The 21,266-nt window shown below is 48.6% G+C and overlaps 1 protein-coding gene across 1 annotated transcript; it reads left to right on the forward strand.

The window, feature by feature from the left end:
* The first annotated feature begins 3,459 nt into the window (after positions 1–3,459).
* On the forward strand, positions 3,460–6,656 carry DRD5 (dopamine receptor D5). Its single transcript, XM_061420815.1, has one exon. It carries the CDS (start codon positions 3,951–3,953, stop codon positions 5,370–5,372), a length of 1,422 nt encoding a protein of 473 aa, XP_061276799.1. The 5' UTR covers positions 3,460–3,950; the 3' UTR covers positions 5,373–6,656.
* The last annotated feature ends 14,610 nt before the right edge of the window (positions 6,657–21,266 follow it).

Raw genomic sequence — 21,266 nt, forward strand, 5'->3', positions numbered from 1 at the left:
AGGCTGATATTTCAGCTCTACCTACCTGCCCGGGCTCTGCTGAGCCAAGCTGAGTGTGTTGCCAGCCTGTGTGTATCCCATAGGCAAGAAACTAAGCCTGCCCTGGTATAAAAGAGAGTTGACTCTTGATACCAGCAATGGCAGTAGCAGTAGCAAAATCCTGGCTGTTGGCCTATTGATTTAGCTGGATGTCTCAGAGAAGCAAATCCAATTTAAAATATATCTTCAGAATAAGAAGGACCGGTGAGTTGAAATGGAAGACTATTAGCTGGCCGGATTAGGAAAACTCCCTTTGTCCTAAAATATTCTAAGAAAAATCCTCTTAGTACAATTTTGCAGGAGCCAAACTTGTGAGAGGATCATTTGGTCACTGTCATCCTCTGAGCGCAGGGCTCTGGCTTGGATAAAATAAGAGAAGGAGTTTATTTAGCTGCCTTGTTGTTTAGAATCTGTGCCGATGAAGCTGAGTTCTGAGGCTGACCAGGAGACTCCTTGCCCAGACTCCCTGGGCACTTTGTATGCCCAGTTCTTTTGAAAAAATGTAGAGCTTGGATGAGTGAGGGCAGACACTGCTTACACAAAACCATCATCCCCGGCAGGCAAACTGCTCCTGGTAAGGATGGGAGATACATGAGCTGAACCTCTCTGGCAGCATATTAATTTACTTTGCTTGCATTAGAGTCTTGAGGATAGAGAGGAAAATCTCAATTTCTCAAAATAATGAGATACCTGGTCCTTGGGATAACAGAGGGAAAAGTCCTGGAGTTCTGAAGTCTGTCCTTTCACACACGAAGCTTCATGCCTTTGCACATGCAAAGAGGGAACAGCTAAGAATGCCCTTCCAACCCCAGAATGCTGGTGAACTCTGTTTCACGCTCCAGCTTGAACATCTTCTCTTCCATGTTGCCCTTCCCTCGGCTGCCTGCCCAGATGGGCAGTTCATCACTCATGCTGGAATGATTCTGGCATCATCACATTTATCTCTTAAACTACTATGATCAACTTGTTTTGATGAGTTTTGATGAGGAAACTGAGGCTCAGAGAAATCAAGTAAGCTTACCCAAATCCCACAGTTAGTTAATACCTGTTCTGGCCTGCCCTGCTGTTCTCTCTTTTCCCTTTTGCCTTCTTCAATGAGATTTCAACACAAAGCGAGACTTCCTTGGGGAAGCCTTCCCTAAACATTTTGTCTTGGTCAATTCCACCTATTATACACTTTCATAAGGCCATGTGCTCTTTCTGTGTAGCACTTGCAACAGTTGTAATTGTACATTTCTCTGGATGATTCCGGTTAAAGCCTATACCCACTACTAGACATAATCTTGTGGAGGGAAAGGGCAATGCATATATATTGGCCTTCCTGGTGGCTCAGGGGGTAAAGAATCTGCCTGCCATGTGAGAGACCTGGGTTCGATCCCTGAGTTGGGAAGATCCCCTGGAGGAAGTGAAGTGAAGTCTCTCAGTCGTGTCTGACTCTTTGCGACCCCATGGACTGTAGCCTACCAGGTTCCTCCATCCATGGGATTTTCCAGGCAAGCGTACTGGAGTGGGCTGCCATTTTCTTCTCCAGGGCATCTTCCCAACCCAGGGATCGAACCCAGGTCTCCTGCGTTGCAGACAGATGCTTTACCATCTGAGCCACCAGGGAAGCCTGGAGGAGGGAATGGCAACCCACTCTAGTATTCATGTCTGGGAAATCCCATGGACAGAGAAGCCTAGCTGGCTACAGTCCATGCAGTTGCAAAGAGTCTGACACAACTGAGTGACTAACACTTTGACATAGGTCTACCTTTGTATTCTCAGCAAATAAAACAGCATCTGGGACATAATAGGTGCTCAATAAATATTTGTTGGATAAGTGAATAAAGAACTGAAATTCAACCCCGTTTCTCTAAAGTCCAAGTTCTTTTCTAAAATCACATGTTGGTGCTGCCCAGGAGGACAAGATGGGATGGAGGTCATTTCAGGGTACGGAATTACAGTACAACTCATTAGAGAAATTACAGTTTGTGGGGTGTGTGTGTGTGTGTGTGTGTTGGTAGTGGCTTGAATTCAGCCTGTGTGTGGAGGAGGGGCAGAAGTTGGGGCACTGGGCAAGGACACAATGCTTACAAGACTTCAAAGGATCAAGGATCACAGGGAGCTACAGAGGGTTTTTCATCAGGGGAGAGGCTCATAGTTATATTTGAGAAAGATCATTCTGCCTGGCATCTAGTGGAGAGTGGACAGAACCGGAGGCTAGGATCATGTCATCATAAAACAGCTTGGAGGAGGAACGTCCCAGGCAGGGACGTCAGTAGAGACAGGGGTGGTCCAGCACCTAGGAGATGGGGAGGGGAAGTAGTAAGTGTGCGTCTCTAGTGTTAGGCATAGACCCCTGGACAGATTGTCTTGTCATTTATGGGAGCAGAAAGCACTGAAGATGGGAGATGCTTCGAGCGGGGAGAGGCTGTGTAAGGACGAGCAGTCTGGCTATTGGACCAGGGTGCAGGTGGGGGCCAGTGTGAATGGGGCAGGTGGGTCAGGGTGGAGAGAGACTAGGGAAGGGATGAGAGAGTTCAGCCCCTGTTTCTAGCCTCAGTGCAGTATAGGTGTGTGGATCAGCGGGTCTCAGATGAGACTGGGCAGAACCCTGCTGCCTCCTCCATTTCTCTCTGCAGCTGCTTCCAGCTGAGCTTTACACCAGACCTGAAAACTCACAACTGGAGCTGATCAACTGGGAGGGCGGTGAGATCCAGGCACACCGCCCACCCTCTCCAGTGTTTCCTCACCATTTGTTTTAAGAGTCTGGGCTTTGGGCCACTTATTCAAGTCTCAGGTTCCTCTTCTGTTAAAAATGAGACAGGAACCAATCCATCCCTCCAAAGGAAGGACTGAAAGTGCCCTGCAGGGGGAAACCCCAGACTGGCTGGAGGTCCTTCCCTCCTAATTGCCTGCTGGGTTCATCCGAATTATTCCCCAAAGGGAAAGCCATGTAAGGATTGGGGGTGTGGGAGGGGAAAGGGCTTTCCCAAGAGGTCAGTCTTAGGATGGATGCTGGGGGAAGTTGAGAGGAGATGTTCCCTGGACAAACTGCCTCCTGGCTTCATTGAACCCTACATCACCAGATGGGGAAGGAATCGCACCCCTCCCCCCGCGCCCTCCACCCCTTCCATTTTGTGGATGAGGAAACCAAGGCCCAGGGAAGTTAAAGAAGACTTTATGGTCACACAGTGAGGAAAAGAGTCCTGAGTAGGGCTTCGGTCTATGAGAAATCCCAGGCCCTCCTCTTGAAACACTCTTTTCTGGTCTAGAAGCCAGTGATTCCAAACGTGGTCAGGGCCAGGGCACCAGGGCTGGGCTGGCACCTCTCCAGTTTCCTGGGGACGCGGGTCTGGGTCTTCCCAGGGCCAGGATTTGGTACTAGGGCGCTTCCCAAACCTGCGGGTTTGGTCGCCAGACTCCGGCGGGCGCAGCGTGCAGAGTAAGGGCGCCAAGGCATAGGTGGGGCGGGCGCGCCGGAGATTGGAGCGCCGAGGCGCTGGGGCGGGAGAGCGGGCCCCGGGAGCTGCGGGGGACGGAGCAGGCAGCGCTCGCCCGGCGCCCCCGCCCCCTCGGTGGCGGCTCGCTCTCTGCTTCTCCGGCTCCGAACCAGACACAGCCGCCGCCGCTGCCGCCACCGGCTGGTGCGCTGCCGGCGGCCGGGAACAGCCCGGCGAGCACCCGCCGCTTCCCGGCACTAGAGGGGCGCAACGCGGTCACCAAGCCGGTGGCACTCGAGGATGCTAGAGGGGTCCCGGCGCGCTCCGGGGACCCCCCAGCGCAGCACACGGTGAGCGCCCCCCGGGCTCGGTGATCCCTTAAGCTGCGGGTCCCGGGGTGCCAACCCCCGGGTACCTGATGGGGCCGCCCGGGGGGCGCAGGGTAGAAGCCGGGACCGCGCGCAGCCCGCCTTTGCAGCCGAACCCGATATGTTGCCCCCTGGGCGCAACGGCACCTCGCACCGGGCGCGGTCGGGGCAGCAGCAGCTGGCGCAGGGGGGCGCCGTGGGGGACTCGGAGGGGGCGACGCTGCTGGGGCCCGCGCAGGTGGTCACCGCCGGCCTCCTGACCCTGCTCATCGTCTGGACCCTGCTGGGCAACGTGCTGGTGTGCGCAGCCGTCGTGCGCAGCCGCCACCTGCGCGCCAAGATGACCACCAACGTGTTCATCGTATCCCTCGCGGTGTCCGACCTCTTCGTGGCGCTGCTGGTCATGCCCTGGAAGGCGGTGGCCGAGGTGGCGGGTTACTGGCCTTTTGGGGCCTTCTGCGACATCTGGGTGGCCTTCGACATCATGTGTTCCACCGCCTCCATCCTGAACCTATGCATCATCAGCGTGGACCGCTACTGGGCCATTTCCAGGCCCTTCTGCTACGAGCGCAAGATGACCCAGCGTGTGGCCTTGGTCATGGTTGGCCTGGCGTGGACCTTGTCCATCCTCATCTCCTTCATCCCAGTCCAGCTCCATTGGCACAGGGACAAGGTGGGCTCCAGGGGTGGGCTGGACCCTCCATCCAACCTGGCCAACGGGACGCCTTGGGAGGAAGCCGGGGAGTCAGATAGGAGTGCAGAGAACTGCGACTCCAGCCTGAACCGCACTTACGCCATCTCGTCCTCACTCATCAGCTTCTACATCCCGGTGGCCATCATGATCGTGACCTACACGCGTATCTACCGCATCGCCCAGGTGCAGATCCGTAGGATCTCCTCACTGGAGAGGGCTGCGGAGCATGCGCAGAGCTGCCGCAGCCGCGAGGCCTGCGCGCCCGACTCGGGCCTGCGGGCATCCATCAAGAAGGAGACCAAGGTCCTCAAAACTCTATCGGTGATCATGGGAGTCTTTGTGTGCTGCTGGCTGCCCTTCTTCATCCTTAACTGCATGGTCCCCTTCTGCAGCGGACATCCCGAGAGCTTCTTCTGCGTCAGCGAGACCACCTTTGATGTCTTCGTCTGGTTTGGCTGGGCCAACTCCTCGCTCAACCCCATCATCTATGCCTTCAACGCTGACTTCCGCAAGGTATTCGCCCAACTGCTGGGGTGCAGTCACCTGTGCTCCCGCACCCAGGTGGAGACGGTGAACATCAGCAACGAGCTCATCTCCTACAACCAGGACACTGCCTTCCACCGGGAGATCGCAGCTGCCTACATCCATCGGATCCCCAACGCGGTGACCCCGGGGGACGCAGAGGTGGACAAGGAGGAGGAGGAGGCAAGCCCTTTTGATCAAATGTCCCGGATCTCTCAGACGTCCCCGGAGGGTGACCCTGCTGGCCAGTCGGTCTGGGAGCTGGACTGTGAGGGGGGAATTTCACTGGGCAAAATCACACCTTTCACCCCAAATGGATTCCATTAAACTGCCTAAGCACCCTTCTTCGCGGATCAACATAACTGCACAGGCATTAACAAGCATGCAGAATACACACGGGATGCACACAAATACATTTCCACTGCTGCTAAGTTTATCGGGCCTTCAGTGTCGGTGTAGTAGTCCATGTGCTCAGAAACCTCAGCGGACTGATTTGTTGTGGAAATATTTGGAGAAAGCAGTTGGAAAAAGCTCCGTCAAATGTATCCTAGCCTAGCAGAGATGGACCCACGGTTCTGCTAGAGAAAATAAGATGGTAATTGATCCCCCCCCCCAAAAAAGTGGTACTTAGTCTTTAAAAAATATACTCTCCCCTCCCCTTATAAGTGAATAGATTGTTCATTGTGAACAAGTGACTTCTTTGTGTTTGGGTTCATTTTTAAGCAATAGGTTCAATGTGTGTGTAGCCTGATGGGAGTGCGTGTATGTCTTTCCTGTATCTTGCTTCCTGTGGCCTGTGTTTCTGTAGTTTCTGCTTTCCGTGTGTCCTTGCTCCAGCTGAGGAATTCTTCCTGATCTGTTCTGATGTCTAATAAACACAAATTATGTGTTCTATGGGGTGATTACTGTTGCTTTGCCAGATTGGTTTTCAGGATGGCTCCTGGAGAAGCTACAATAGCATCCTTAAAAGCAGGGAGGATTTTGGCTGGGTCTGGAAGCATGCATTTATCTTCTTTACTGACACTTTGGCTTTAAAGTTACACACTGGGGCAAGAGTTTCTGATATCTCCAACTTTTAAAAAATTAGATACACACATTTCAAGTCTATGCTGAAATCTGGCTCCATGCCACAGCATCAAATATGTACTTCTCAAACCTGATATCCCAATTTTTTTTTTCTTAGTTGGAATCTTCTTTTCAAAACTACATAACATAAAACATTTCTCCTGATCCCTAGACAGATGCTATCGGTTCACTGAAAAGATCATATAGAATAATCGCTAGGTCTTTCTCAAACTCAAATCTATAGCGTTTTAAAGTTAGCTGGCTTTTGATCTACTGTGTTTTCTGAAGGAGCTTTGAAATGTTTGAGTTGATATGCTTTAAAAAACAAATCCAATTTTTAAATAGACATTTTCATTTGTGGACAATAGGAAGTGAGGGAATGCATTTTAATTAATGTAGGAGCCAGAGATAGTATTTGAGTGAACTTGAAATTGGGAAATCTGTCGAGGTGCTCACCAAAAAAGCCCAGTGAATTCCGGTCTTTCAGTTTTTCCTCTCTGCCACCTGCACTGTTTAGTTCCAGAGCCATCCCAGACCAGAGCGTATTATTACCCTTAGATCTAAATGTGAGCATTGTTAATGGAAGCAAGTGAAATGTGAATATGTAATTTCATACAAGTCTCTATATTGAAGCAGGTTTTTCAAGGACAGTTCAATCAATGTTGGTCTCTTTAGGGATAATTTTATTGTCAGTCTCCTGAACAACCAGGTCTTGCTCACCGCAAAATGTGCGGTGCCTGGCACGCAATGCTTAATAGACAGTTGTTGAATGAATAACACACTCTCTCTGGAATGAGGAGACTGAAAGTGAATCCTATTTGATACATTACTTTTCATTTATGACTGAGTCAAATTGATATGGGAATCTGAGGTCTAGTGTTCCATTTGTTACCTCTCGTGAGCTGATTGCTAAGGGGGCCACTAGGGAAATCAAGGACAGGGAAAAGCATCCTGCTTGGAGATTCAGGAGATAGCTGTGTGACCTGGAATGGGTCAACTAACCTCTCTGGGCCTAACGTTCTGTCTGCCTAGGTAAATTGAAAGGCTTATACTAAGGCACAGTTTTCCAAATCATGTTCCATGCTGCAAAAATCAGTAGCTAAAGTCTAGGGTGAAATAAATTCAGCAAACCCAGGTCCAATATTTGTTTCCTACGGGGCTTCTTAGAGCTTTACCTGTCAACGACAGTGAATCCCTAGGCAGGAGAGAATTCTGCATTGTTTTCTAATATCTTTGGCCTTGTGAATCCTTGTTTGGTGCAATTCCTTCTTGCTCTCTTGCTGGAGGTCACAGTTGCAGGGAACACAGGTTGAGAAACTCTAATTGATCTGAAAATCTCAAAAACGCAGCTCTTCTAAAGGACCCGTTGTGACAAGAAAAAATTTTTAATTGCTGCCAAACATCTTTCTAGGCCCCAGTTCAAATAATTTCTATATTAGGAGATGCATTATGTGGGAACTTTGGGAATGCCTTCTGCAAAATACCACTCATTATTCATTATAATCATTTATACCTACTATGTGCTAGGTACTCTTCTAGAAATATAGTCACCAAGTAACTCCTCTGGTGTCAGGAAACATATTTCAGTGGGAGAGAGAGACAGCAGACAACACTTCTCCAGATGATACTACTACAAAAAATACTGTACTGTACCGCAGGGTTCTGCCATCCAGACTCTGAACTGTCACGTCAGGCAGTGATACTGAGAGATGTGAAATAAACCAGAGTGAGTCGAGTGATGTGGCTGCTGTTTAGTTTAGGGTGGTCAAGAGGGAGGCATGAAGGGAGGATGGAGAAGGAAGGCTCAGGGTGACAATGAGGTCCAGGGGAGGAGTGCTCTGTGCTGGGGATGGGGGGTGTGTGGACAGTCCTGAGGGGCACCATCAGGGGAGAGAAGCACACCCAGGTGGCTGCAGGGCTGGAGAGAGTTACGCTCACAGCAGCAGCAGGCACAATAGAGGCTCATTCGGTCCCGGGCTGCACACGTGCAGATTCATTCAATCCTCGCAACCCCACAAGGGAGGCACTTTTGTTACCCCCATTTTACAGATGAGGAAATGAAGGCATTAGGAAGCTCAGGAACTAGCCCTGGGTCACACAGCTCATGAGTGGCCAAGTTGGACTGGAGAGCCTGGCTGTGGAGTCTTCCTGAACTGCCCTGCAGAGGTGAGAGGAGCTGCCACTGGATGCCCTTTATAACTAGCGAAGCGCCTGCAGAGTGTTACCCTCTCAATCCTCTGGTGAGATCCTTCCAGACTGCCCGGGAAAGAGGTGAGGCAGTTGACCTGGGGAGGTGTTCAGAGCCTCACCGTCAGTCACCCAGCCAGAGGCACCCACGCTGAATTTAAAGGTGGCCTTAATTCTGGCATCCTCTCCACCGCACTGCATGGAAGCAGCACGTGACAACAGGTGCATGGTGAGCACGTCCTTAAACTTTGCATCTTCACTCCCCTCAACCTGGGGCTTTCTCCGTGGCTCAGTGGTAAAGAATCTGCCTGCCAGTGCAGGAGCCATAGGAGACACGGGTCCGATTCCTGGTGTTGGGAAGATCCCCTGGAGGAGGGCATGGCAACCCATTCCAGTAGTCTTGCCTGGAGAATTCCATGGACAGAGGAGCCTGGAGGGGTACAGTCCACATGGGTTGCAAAGAGTCAGACACGACTGAAGCAACTTAGCCTTTCTGTGCTTATTTGCTAAAAACAAGGAATTTTCTTATCTAACCTACGTGCCTTATCAGATTTCATTTCATGATAATGTTTTTTCATAATGAAACAAGCCACGATCTGTGTAGCTGGTTCTCTGTGTGTGTCCCCAGTCGCTCAGTAGTGCCACCCCATGGACTGTAGCCCACCAGGCTCCTCCAACCATGGGATTTTCCAGGCAAGAACACTGGAGTGAGTTGCCATGCCCTCCTCCAGCGGATCTTCCTGACCCAGAGATCAAGCTTGGGTCTCCAGCATTGCAGGCAGATTCTTTACCTGATGAGCCATTGGGGAAGCCTGATACTGCTTCTGCTGCTGCTAAGTCGCGTCAGTCGTGTCCGACTCTGTGAGACCCCATAGACGGCAGCCCACCAGGCTCCCCTATCCCTGGGATTCTTTAGGCAAGAACATTGGAGTGGGTTGCCATTTCCTTCTCCAATGCATGAAAGTGAAAAGTGAAAGTGAAGTCGCTCAGTCGTGTCCGACTCTAGCGACACCATGGACTACAGCCTACCAGGCTCCTCCGCCCATGGGATTTTCCAGGCAAGAGTACTGGAGTGGGGTGCTATTGCCTTCTCTGGATACTGCTCCTAGTTTCTCTCAAAGGACAGAGCTGGGAAATAGATACAGGTATAAATAAATATATATATATACACACATACATATTCATGTGTACTTATGCACATTTCCATGAGGATTCATATATTTCTATACCTAGCTATGTACATACATTAAGTCCAATAGTTTCATTCCATTATTTGTGGATTTTACTATCATCACCCTGATTTCAAATCCTGACTTTCTAATGCCTTAGAAATAGACCTGGAAGTCTAAGATTGTTACTCACCAAGTTTTTTTTTATTATTAAATTGAGGATTTTAACTGGACTTGCCTTTATTAGCAGGGGTGTGTGATGTGGTGCAGGTGGAATGTGTGAAGCCACACATACAGGGAGAGTTAGAGAACCATCAGCTCTGTGATTGTGTTTATAGCACCTGAGAACACTGGGCAGGACCTCCGTGTCCAGGTCATAGCTCTGTGCTCCATTCCAGGGGTAGTGTGGGGAACAAGAGCTCAGGGCCACGATCTAGGAGAGGGATAGGATGGAACAGCACACCAGACTTGGCCATTCCTGGAACAGGAGGAACAGGACAAGATGTCGAGCTTGATAAGGAGGCAGGGGACATCTGAGAGGAGAGTGTTTTTGAGCTCATATGGAACCCCTGGAGCTCCAGGTCACTTTGGGGAAGGACTTAGAGGGAACACGCCTACCCCTTTTCACCAGTGGGCAGAGCCAGCAGACTTCTGCTTTGACACGGTTAAAGAGGTGCGGTTTTGGCGTTCCCAGTTTGGGGCCCGGGGGTGCATGTGTCCCATGTATAGCATGTTAACAAATTGCTGGGCCCAGGGGAAGCACTTAGAAGCATTGTTTTCTATTCTGAGACCATCTCTGGGGAGCCTGCACTCCACCGAGAGTGCCAGAGTGGTGACACTTAGCCTTTGCTGGCCACACACTCTGGGCCAGGTGCTCTATCTTCCTCTCTTCATGCAATATTCTTGTAAAATAAGTGCCATTATCATCATTTGGAAGACGAGGAAAAGAAAGCTCAGAGCTATTTAGTCATTTGTGTGAGTTCACACTAGTGAGTGTCAGAGGTGTGATGGGAAGAGAGGAAGCTCATGAAGAGAGTTCTCCATAGATGGAACCGTAGTCTTCGTCCTGGAGCCCTCCTTTTGGGCCTCACACACTCAGAAGAGGGTCACTCCTTCATGCATATTACTCCAGGGTCTTCTCTGAGCTGAACATCTTGGGTTCTGAAACCAATCCTCACCAGACGTGGTTGTCCCTCTCCTCTGCATGTTGGCCGCTCATCTATGCTCTTTCAATGCCCTTTAATGGCAGACAATTAAGCCTCAGTTGTCTATATCAGATTTGGTCTGTTAAGAACGAGAGGGTTCTAGCTTTCCACACCCCTGATAATTTCAAGAATTGGGAAAGCAGGTCTAATATTGCTTGTCAGAAACTGTAAATATGGCCCAGCTCACGTGTCAATTTCAGTTCCTTGGTAGTGGCTGCCGGAAGTCCTGTGATGAGAAAGATTGGAAGTCTTCATCCCACTCAATGGAAAAGAGGTGCCTGAGTGACTAAGGATGTCTGTCTGGGGCTTGGGAGATGGGGGACATGTGCTAAGTGTAAGCACTTGCCATCCCTCTTGAGGGACTCTCAAGAGTCTTCTCCAACATTCTGGTTCTACCAGTGGTCCTAAATCCTGCCTGCCCCATAGAATCACTTGAGGATTACGATATTAGTGTCTGAAGCTCACTCCAAACCAGTTGAATCTGAATTTCTGAGGAATAGGGACTGTGATTTGGTATTATGAAAAAATTGACTGTGTTTGAATGTGTAGACACAATTAACAAACAGCACTGATTGGTATGATCCATTAGGCCGGTTTCAAATTTATCTGCCTTGATCCTGACTTGAATTCCTCGAGTTGTATTTTACTACAATATTTGATTGGTTCTTATTAGCAGTGACTACTTCTGACAGTACTCTAGGTCTCTTATTCTCTTGCATCAGTCTTAGATTTTCTGCCACACACACACACCCACACAATCTCAATGGCTAGTCTTTGTGGAAGATAATCTGAATAGTTAAACCAACTCGAACCTCACTGCAGGTGTGGTTAAATCATTCTCATTGAAGGCGAACCCTAGGGGTCCTTTCACTGAAGGAAAATAACCCAGTGGGCCAAGAGGTAATATTTTGCCTCTAATTCTCAGACTCCTCACTGGTAAAATGGGATGAAGAAAAAGAGAAGTATTTAGTAAGTGCCTAATAAATATTTGCTGATGGACTGTAGCCCACCAGGCTCCTCTGTCCATGGGATTCTCCAGGCAAGAATACTGGAGTGGGTTGCCATTTCCTTCTCCAGGGGATCTTCCTGACCCAGGGATTGAACCCAGGTCTCCCACGTTGCAGGCAGATGCTTTAACCTCTGAGCCACCAGGGAAGCCCGATTAAATGAATTAGTGGAGCACAAAATGAGAATATTTGTTAAAAATCTTGAAAACAAGGAGAAAGATATCACCACGTATGCTTAGCCTCTTATACCAGAGACAGTGGATGTCTTTCGCTTCACAGGCCTATAGATTCTGGGGAATTCTATTCTAGGAGCTGTGTGTAAGGAATTAGTCCCAAGGAGCTTCCTGCAATCCCTGGGTCTGATTTGATGAGGTTCTGAAATTTGAGCTGATGCAAAGTGGGAGGAGGCTTTCAGGAATCTTGGGAAGGGAGCAGATGTATTTTTTCTTGTGGGAAGAATGTGAATCATTGAGGGAAGCTAGAGGACAGACAGGTAGCAGCTTCTCAGAAAGCCTCCAAGGATCCCCCAATCCTTGTATTTTATCCTGTGAAATCCCCTCCCCTTGAGTGTGGACTGAACCTAATGACTGGCTTCTAATGAACAGAGTCTGGAAAAAAAAACTGATGGATGTCACCTCTGAGATTAGATGACAATAGATTGCCGCTTCCATCTCACTCGCTCGCTCTTGTTCTACTGGAAGCCAGCTGCAGTATCATGAGCACCCTATAGGGAGGACCACGGCAAGAAACTGGTGGGGGCCACTGGCTAACAGCCAGCAGGGACCTGAGGCCGGCCAGCAGCCGCCTGACTGGGAAGTGGAGACTCCCTAAGTTAAGCCCTCGCATGAAACTTCAGCCCTGGCTCACATCTCCATTGCAGCCTGTGAGGCTTGAACCAGAAGACCCAGCAAAGCACTGCCTGGGCTCTGCGCCCACGGAAACAATAAGGTAATGAATTCTTGTTGTTTGAAGCTGCTGAGTTTTGAGTTAATGTTTAGACCCTGATGCCGGGAGGGATTGGGGGCAGGAGTAGAAGGGGACGACAGAGGATGAGATGGCTGGATGGCATCACTCAATGGACATGAGTTTGAGTGAACTCTGGGAGTTGGTGATGGACAGGGGGGCCTGGAGTGCTGTGGTTCATGGGGTCGCAAAGAGTTGGACATGACTGAACGACTGAACTGAACTGAGATAACTCAAGAAGAAGAACAGGGAGGGAATAGCATCTGCCAAGCCCTTTACTATCCTCAGTTGTTCAGTTCAGTTGCTCAGTCATGTCCAGCCCTTTGCGACCCCATGGACTGCAGCACGCCAGACCTCCCTGTCTATCACCAACTGCCGGAGTTTACTCAACCTCATGTTCATTGAGTTGGTGATGCCATCCAGCCGTCTCATCCTCTGTTGTCCCCTTCTCCTCCCACCCTCAATCTTTCCCAGCATCAGGGTCTTTTCCAATGAGTCAGCTCTTCGCATCAGGTGGCCAAAGTACTGGAGTTTCAGCTTCAGCATCAGTCCTTCCAATGAATATTCAGGACTGATTTCCTTTAGGATAGACTGGTTGGATCTCCTTGCAGTCCAAGGGACTCTCAAGAGTCTTCTCCAACACCATAGTTCAAAAGCATCAGTTCTTCGGCGCTCAGCTTCCTTTATGGTCCAGCTCTCATATCCACACACGGCCACTGGAAAAACCATAGCTTGACTGGACGTTTGTCTGGTCACTATCCTCAGGTATCATCGACCTTTTCTCATTTCATCCTTGTGTCAACCTGGATGCAGAAGATGCTGGGCAAATGCTGGAGGTAGGATGTGAAGTCAGATCCTTTTGATTCTAAAACCTGTGCTCATTTCTCAAGTCCAGGATGCTACCGCGGACACATTTTCCCTGTTTCTAAAGTCAGCGGTATCAATAGAATGACTAATGCTGGTGCTGAACGGTGTGCATACAATGAGCCGTTACTAGTGTCTGTACACTCAGCTACCTGCTGTTGCTGACCCTTTGAGTGTCTCCCATTGAACACACACCAGGACACTTAGGCACACACATCTCACATGCACACTCAGGCCCCTGTTATACACATGTGCCCAAGCTACATTTATAAGCATGTTAGCTCACGTATGTACACATAGGCGTGAACTGGCATGCACATGTGCCGTCACATCCACCATCTCCACCTTCATCTTCTAAGACTCTTTACGATAGTCCTTTCCTAAATAAACATTCAACATGGTTTTCATGCCTGAGCAAAAAAGGCCACTGCCATTTTTTTCTTTAGCAATATCCCACATACTTTAAGCAAATCTGAAATCTGACTGGAGACTTCGGAAATCATTTTGTCCACCCCCTTCACCATGCACGTGCAGAAACTGAGGCTCAGAGAACTTGAGGGACTTGTCTAAGAAGCCCAGCAAGGTTGTAGCAACTAGAGTCCAGGTCTTCTGACCTCAGATCACTGTTCTTTCCCTGGCAATATGCACCTGTCCCAGAGGCTGGGGGTTGGGGGAGATGGGGGGGTTGATGGGTGGGGGGATGGGGAATGGGGGAGATGGCGAGGTTGGTGGGGGGTGTGGATGGCATTCCTTGACCTTGGAAATCCATTTCCAAAGGAGATTATATGTGCAAAATTGTTCAGAGTCAATTGTTCTTTGTGTGTAAGAGAAGTTGACATTTATTCTTTCCCTACAATATCTCCTGTTAAGAAGGAACATTGTTCACCTGTTTGTGGATTAAAAACAGATGCCCAGGGATTTTTTAGGACCTGATTAATTCTGAGCAAAAGAAATGTGGAGAGTGATCATTTACAAATGACAAATGTTAGCACTTAGGGGGACAAACCAGCATTTCAAAGGCCAGTTTTTTGTTTGTTTTTGGTATTTCATGAAAGAGAGCAGGCCTTTCTGTGCAAAGTGTCAGGAAGCTGTTTTCAAGGAGCTCAGTGGGGAAAGAGGATTTTAAAAATGAATTGAAAACAAACTCAAAGGCACTGGACCTTCATTATAAGTTCCTCCTGTTGGGTGAGAAATAAAGAATTTAAACAACTTTTCATCCCCTTTCTTCCTCCCTTAATTTGGTAAAATTATTTGGATATCAGGCAACAAAGAATGAGCATCAGACCTGGAAGCGAGAGATTTGGGTTCAAGTCCCAATTGTGTCATTTTAAGTAAATGATGCCTCTTCTCTGAATTGGGTCTCCTCAGCTCTGATAATGAAAATCATCATGTTTATATCACAGGCTCATTATTAATGTACAAAATGCCCATTTCCTAGAATGTCCTTCATACCAGATGCCCTGTTAGAACTTGGGCAGAGTGATTTCATTGACCCTTCACAGCAGCCCTTTGAGTAGGTCTGGGCATTCCTCTTGTGAACTTCCCAGGTGGTGCTAGTGGTCAAGAACCTGCCTGCCAATGCGGGAGGTATGAGAGACGCAGGTTCAATCCCTGGGTCAGGAAGATTCCCTGGAGGAGGGCATGGCAACCCACTCCAGTATTCTTGCCTGACAATCCCATGGACAGAGGAGCATGGAGGGCTCCAGTCCATAGGGTTGCAAAGAGTTGAACATGACTGTTGTGACTTAACACACACGCACGGGCATTCCTCTTGTGTAGGAAAAGATGCTGAGGTTCAGAGAGGTCACGGTCCTTGCCCCAGGTCACACAGCTAAGAAGTGATAAGTTAGGGATTCCAATGCATTGCTGTCTGACTTGCTGCTGTCACACATGGTAAGAATGTGATGACAACAAATCGCAAAACAAAACAAAACCCACAAGCTCTAAAGACATAGTGATTGCCCATTTTGTCCATCCTCATCCCTGTGCTAGGAACCCAGAATTTAAAATGGATTAACATTATGTGCTCTGCTTCCATGCACCTTATATCCTGCTCTGTGGAGCCCTCAGAGGCTGGGGAGGAAGAGGAGTCTGGTGGTTTTGGGGAGGAGGGATGATGCTTTTGAATTTAGCTTTGGATTCGTGTTTAAGGTGCCTATGGGCATCCACGTGGGTGGATGAGATTTGGACCAGGGCAGAGGTTTGTGTCTGGGATCACTTCCACCAGATATAATAGCCAACATGGATGACTGCTTAATTTGTACCCAAGGATTTCTAGCAGAGCAAAGAGTCAGACACAACTGAGCAACTGAACAACAACAGCAACTCTCTCGGGCCGGTGTCCTGTGCTTTCTCATCCTGAGTCCCCCAGGGTGCACTGTTGAGGAGGCTGTAATGCGAGGGCCTGATGGTGCAACATCCTTTGTTTTCTGCTATGGCAACAACATTTTTTCACTGATGGATCCCTGTGTTTTCTCGAGCAGCCCCTTGTCAACAGCCCCTTGAGGTTGTTAAGGATGTTTTTCTGACCTTCACAAGATCATGTGTAGCTGTTCCCAGACCATTCCCAACTCCCACAGCCATCCTTTCTCCAATGAACTTGACCTGTGTTTCTGATGAACCTAAGGGGTTCACTTGAAGGCAGGAAGTGAACAGGAGTCCCGGTCTCAGTGGAATGTGTGCCACGTTGGAGGTGAGGGCTCCATCCTGAGGTGGAACTCAGTCCCCAGTGACATCTGCCCCCTCTGTTCTCAGGGTGCTTGAATCCTCTGACAGGGGATCAGTGATTTCATTCCACATGTGGAAGCAGATCTCTAGGAAAAGGGCACACGGCCTCCAGCCCACACAGTGGTGCACGACTGATCAACACCAGCACGTTCATCCACCTGCTCATTCTTTCTTTTTTTTAATAACAAAGGACTGTGGTTTTTTATTTGATTTATGTATTTTTGACTGTGCTGGGTCATTGTTGCTCTGTGTGGGCTTTCTCTGGTTGCAGTGCATGGGCTTCTCATTGCGGTGGCTTCTCTTATGCCAGAGAAGGCACATGGGCCTTCAGTAGTTGAGGCTCACAGGATCAAAAGCACAGGCTCAATGGTTATGGCTCATGGGTTTAGTTTTTCTGCAACATGTGGGATCTTCCCAGATTAGGGATCAAACCCATATCCCCTGCGTTGGTAGGCAGATTCTTACCCACTGTGTCACCAGGGAAGTCCAACCCTGCTCATTCTTCTGGATTTTTTTTTTTTTACCAGCTCCTAGGTGCTGGGGTTCTGAACTGGGCCCTGGGTTGCAGAGGCAGCAGGATAGAGACTGTGGGCCCAGGGGAAGGAGGATTGACTGATTCCAGGAACTGTAACAGGGTTGAAAGGCCTTGGTGCCTCAAGAGAGGCAAGAACATGTAGAGAGGGAATTCAAAGAGGATGTGTACGCATGCTAAGTTGCTTATTTATGCTAAGTTGTAAAGCATAAAATTATGCTTATATGTATTAAGTTGCTGCTGCTGCTGCTGCTGCTAAGTCGCTTCAGTCATGTCCGACTCTGTGTGACTCCATAGATGGCAGCCCACCAGGCTCCCTCATCCCTGGGATTCTCCAGGCAAGAACACTGGAGTGGGTTGCCATTTCCTTATCCAGTGCATGAATAAAAAGTGAAAGTGAAGTCGCTCAGTCGTGTCTGACTCTTCGAGACCCCATGGACTGCAGCCTTCCAGGCTCCTCTGGCCATGGGATTCTCCAGGCAAGAGTACTGGAGTAGGGTGCCATTGCCTTTTCCATTAAGTTGCTAATTATGCTTAAGTCATGTTTTTGTGACCCTATGGACTGTAGCCCACCAGGCTCCTCTGTCCATGGGATTCTCCAGGCAAGAATACTGGAGCGGGCTGCCATGCCCTTCTCCAGGGGATTTTCTCCACCCAGGGATTGAACCTGAGTCTCTTTCTTATCTGAAGGGAATATTAGGAAACGTTCTATAGTTAAGAGAGCATTAAAATGGATCCTTAAAAGGTTTGTAACATGAGAACAGATGAAAAGGGATGGGAGAAAGCAATACAGGAAGAAGGATCAGGATGAGCAAACAAATGAAGGTGAACAGATGTCTCATCCCTCCCAACTGAAACTGAAGATGTTTTGGCTCTGAAAACAAACATTTTAACCATAAGTATATCAACACTGACAAATCTTCCCCAAGCAAGTGTTTTCCAGTATAAAATGCACTGAACAAATTAAATGCATTGATCCCTTTTCTCTTTGGTGCAATTAAGTGATTTACAACATCACTTTCCATTTTCTTTTTTCAAATCTTACTAAATTTATTTTGATTGAATCAATTACTTTCTTGGAAAACCTCACAGTGACATTTTGATTCATCAGTTTCTTTTCTCCCCACATCAAATTTCATGCATATCTTCTGCCATTGTGTCTTCTGTTTGGGGGGGAAGGGAGTTACTTTAGGCAAATTATCATTTAATTTTGCCACTGCCAGGTTGATTTTCTTATTGATGATTTACATCAGCAATATTCATTGTGAATTAGATTAAAAACTAATAATTTGGATTTATCATTTAGCTGACCCATGAGAAATTTGTGAGCAAATCTTCTCAGTTGTCCTAGGACTGGTGTTTTGTCCTGGACTGACAAATTATCCCACTAATTTGATTTTTTTAGATACTGCCCATTAGGTTGAATATTGTAGCTCATTGTTTATACTGTAGAGCAGAGAGAAAGAATAGGGTCAAGATGGCAGGGTAAAAGGATGTGAGTCCTTATTTCAGCCCAAGAGACTGCAAAGAGCAAAGCACAGTGCTTTGTACAGGGATCCGTGATCCTTGATGACACTCGTCACCAGTGGGCAGGTGGATGCTTGGGTCTTAATAGCACGCCTGAACCAAACACTCCAGGGTTTCTTGTTGTAGCTTCACGAATTAGTTTAGGTCATTGCTAAGAGCCCTTATATTGCAGGCAGTTGGTGTAATATAGTGGCTAGATGTAGGAGAAGAGTAGGGTTGGAATTTTGGCTCAGTGCTCACTACCTGTGTTACCCTGGGCAAGTGTCTTTGCTCTCTGAGCATTTGCTTCTAGGTCTGAAAAATAGCAATGATACCTATCTCATGGGATGCTGAGCACAGCTCTTGGCACCAGGTACATGTCCCATAGTTTGGGGTCTTGTTTTCAGGAATTAATGAACTAACTTCAGAGCACTTACACGTAAGCACTACAGATATGTTGAGTCTTCTCCTCCCTTCCCCCTCTCCTTCTCCCTCTCCTTCCTCCTTCTCCTTGTCTTCCTCTTCTTCTCCTTCTCTTCCTCCTTCTCTTTCTTTCTGTCTTTCTCTTATTGGCTCTGTTTTTCTGGAGAAAGTGAAAGTGTTAGCTGCTCAGTAGTGTCTGACTCTTTGCGACCCCGTGAACTCTAGCCCACCAGACTCCTCTGTCCAGGGGTTCTCCAGGCAAGAATACTGGAGTGGGCTGCCATTGCCTCCTCCAGGGGATCTTCTCGACCCAGGGATCAAACCCAGGTCTCCTGCATTGTAGGCAGATTCTTTACCATCTGGTGAATCCTGACTATTACAGTCTCTCACTTGCTGTTAAGTGGACCTGAGGCCTTGGAAACCAAGCAATTTCAGTGACTAATTCTGGAAGTCTGAGGGGTAAGGTTGGTGGCCATCAATGCAGCAGTTGGCAATAGGGTTTACCATTAAATTGTCTGAGAATCTAGGCAGCAGAATCTATTTTGGGGGGTCTAGTGAGGGTCCTGAACTTTGTTCTCATGTGGCAAAAACTTTGGCACTGGACTGGGGCAAGGGGCCCATGAGAAAGAGATGTCTAACCAGCATAGTCTGGGAAGGGTAGTGTAGTTGCAATTGCATAGCTAAGGTCCAGGCTGATCTCTAAATAGGTTAATTTATTCATTCCTGGACTGACTCATTACAAGAGGCAGTATGGCAGGGTTTATGACACTTAGGTTCAGGAGTTAGGTTGCTAGTTTAGAATCCCAGCTGTCGCACCTACTGGCTATATGGCCTTGGGGATAACTTATGCCTCAGTTTCCCAATCTATTGAATGGGGATGCTGTAGTATTAGAAGGGATACTTTATATAAAGCACTTAGAACAATGCCTGGCACATCGTTAGTACTGAATTAGCTTTATATAGTGCAATGTGTGTGTGCTCAGCCATGTTTGACTCTTTATGACCCCATGCACTGCAGCCTGCGGGGCTCCTCTGGCCATGGGATTTTGCCAGCAAGAACACTGGAGTGGGTTGCCATTTCCTCTTCCAGGGGATCTTCCTGTCCCAGGCATGGAACCCATGTCTGTTGCATTGGGAGGTAGATTGTTTACCACTGTGTCACCTGGGAAGCCGCATATAATGGAATAGTCAGGCTCTATTGTGATAATGCTGCTTAACGAACAATCCCAAACATCTCAGTGCTAACAAGAAACATTTACCTTTCATGTTCATAGGTAAGGTATGGCTCTGCAGGACTCTATGTTTCAGATGGTCCCAGGGCTAGGCTGTGAGTTGGGTTCATGTCTGCTTCATTTGGCTCTTCCTAGGGGGTCCAGGAAAGGAGCCCCAGCTCTCTGAGGCATGTCTCACTTAATGCCTCTCCTGGATGGAGGCATCTCTAAGTTTGTTTACATTCCATTGGCCAAAGTAGGTCGCATAGCCAGGCTTGCTATCGGTGGGGTGGTCATGAAGGGAGGGGAAGCAAATGTTTTCTGAACAATAAATATATAATAACACAACCTCCCACAGCATTATCAAGTGTTTCTTGAGTGCTTAATAGCTACCAGGAAATGTTCCGAGCACAGGGATCCAGAGGAGAATCAGACAGTGACTCAGCCCTCAAGGGTACTCTCAGCACCATGTGATCCCTGCAGTAGCTGGGGGCACCCCCCCCCCCCCGGAGAACTTCACCCCTCCAGGGGTCCAGCGAGAATGATTTTAATTCTCACAAGCTCCATACTTCAGGTATCACATCTGCATTTTACGTATGAGGAGACCGAGACTCAGAGAGGTTAAGTCACTTTCTTTTGGTCCCACAGCCAGGAAACAACTGAGCCTGGACCCAGAGTCTGGCCTGATTGTCCCAAGGCTCCAGTCATTGTGCCGGATTCAAGTGTCAAGTCAAGGTCAGGAGGGCCACGATGAGAACTGATGAAGACTCCCAACCCTGGCAGGAGGCTGGTCCTCGGTCTCCATAAACACGAGCTCTGGCAGAGACGTCTGCAAGCCTAGATCTTTACAGCTGGGCTAGTGGCTTCAACCGTCTGAAGGGCAGACTCAACAACTGCCAACCGGTGCGCTGTCCAGAAGATGCTTTCTGCGTGGCCCTGCAATGCGAAGTCCCCAAGCCCAATCCCAATGTGCCTTCCTGGTGTTCCTGGTTGCCTAGAGTTTTCACCTCCTTTGTCCCCAGTGCTGGGCACCTTCCCTATTTAAGTATTATCCTAGCTGATCACTGCTTACAGAAAGCCCATATTCTTCATTTTCATTGATAGAGTTCCCAGAGCTCTAGCCAGTGCCTGGCATCAAGCAGGGGCTGAATGAGAGCGTGTGGAGGGCTTCCCTGGGGGCTTAGTGTAAAGAATCTGCTTGCCAATGCAGGAGACACGGGTTCCATCCCTGATCTGGGAAGATCCCACTTGCTGTGGAGCAGCCAAGCCCATGTGCCACAACTACTGAGCCTGTGCTCCAAAGCCTAGGCTGCAGCTACTGAAGCCCCATGCACCCTAGAGCCTGCGCTCTGCAACAAGAGA

This window comes from Bos javanicus, chromosome 6 (assembly GCF_032452875.1).
Source record: "Bos javanicus breed banteng chromosome 6, ARS-OSU_banteng_1.0, whole genome shotgun sequence".
In the NCBI taxonomy this organism is placed as follows: Eukaryota; Metazoa; Chordata; class Mammalia; order Artiodactyla; family Bovidae; genus Bos; species Bos javanicus.

Bases quoted from the DNA above. Each gene is read 5' to 3' on its own strand.
- DRD5 (XM_061420815.1), top strand. From the start codon at position 3,951: ATGTTGCCCCCTGGGCGCAACGGCACCTCGCACCGGGCGCGGTCGGGG.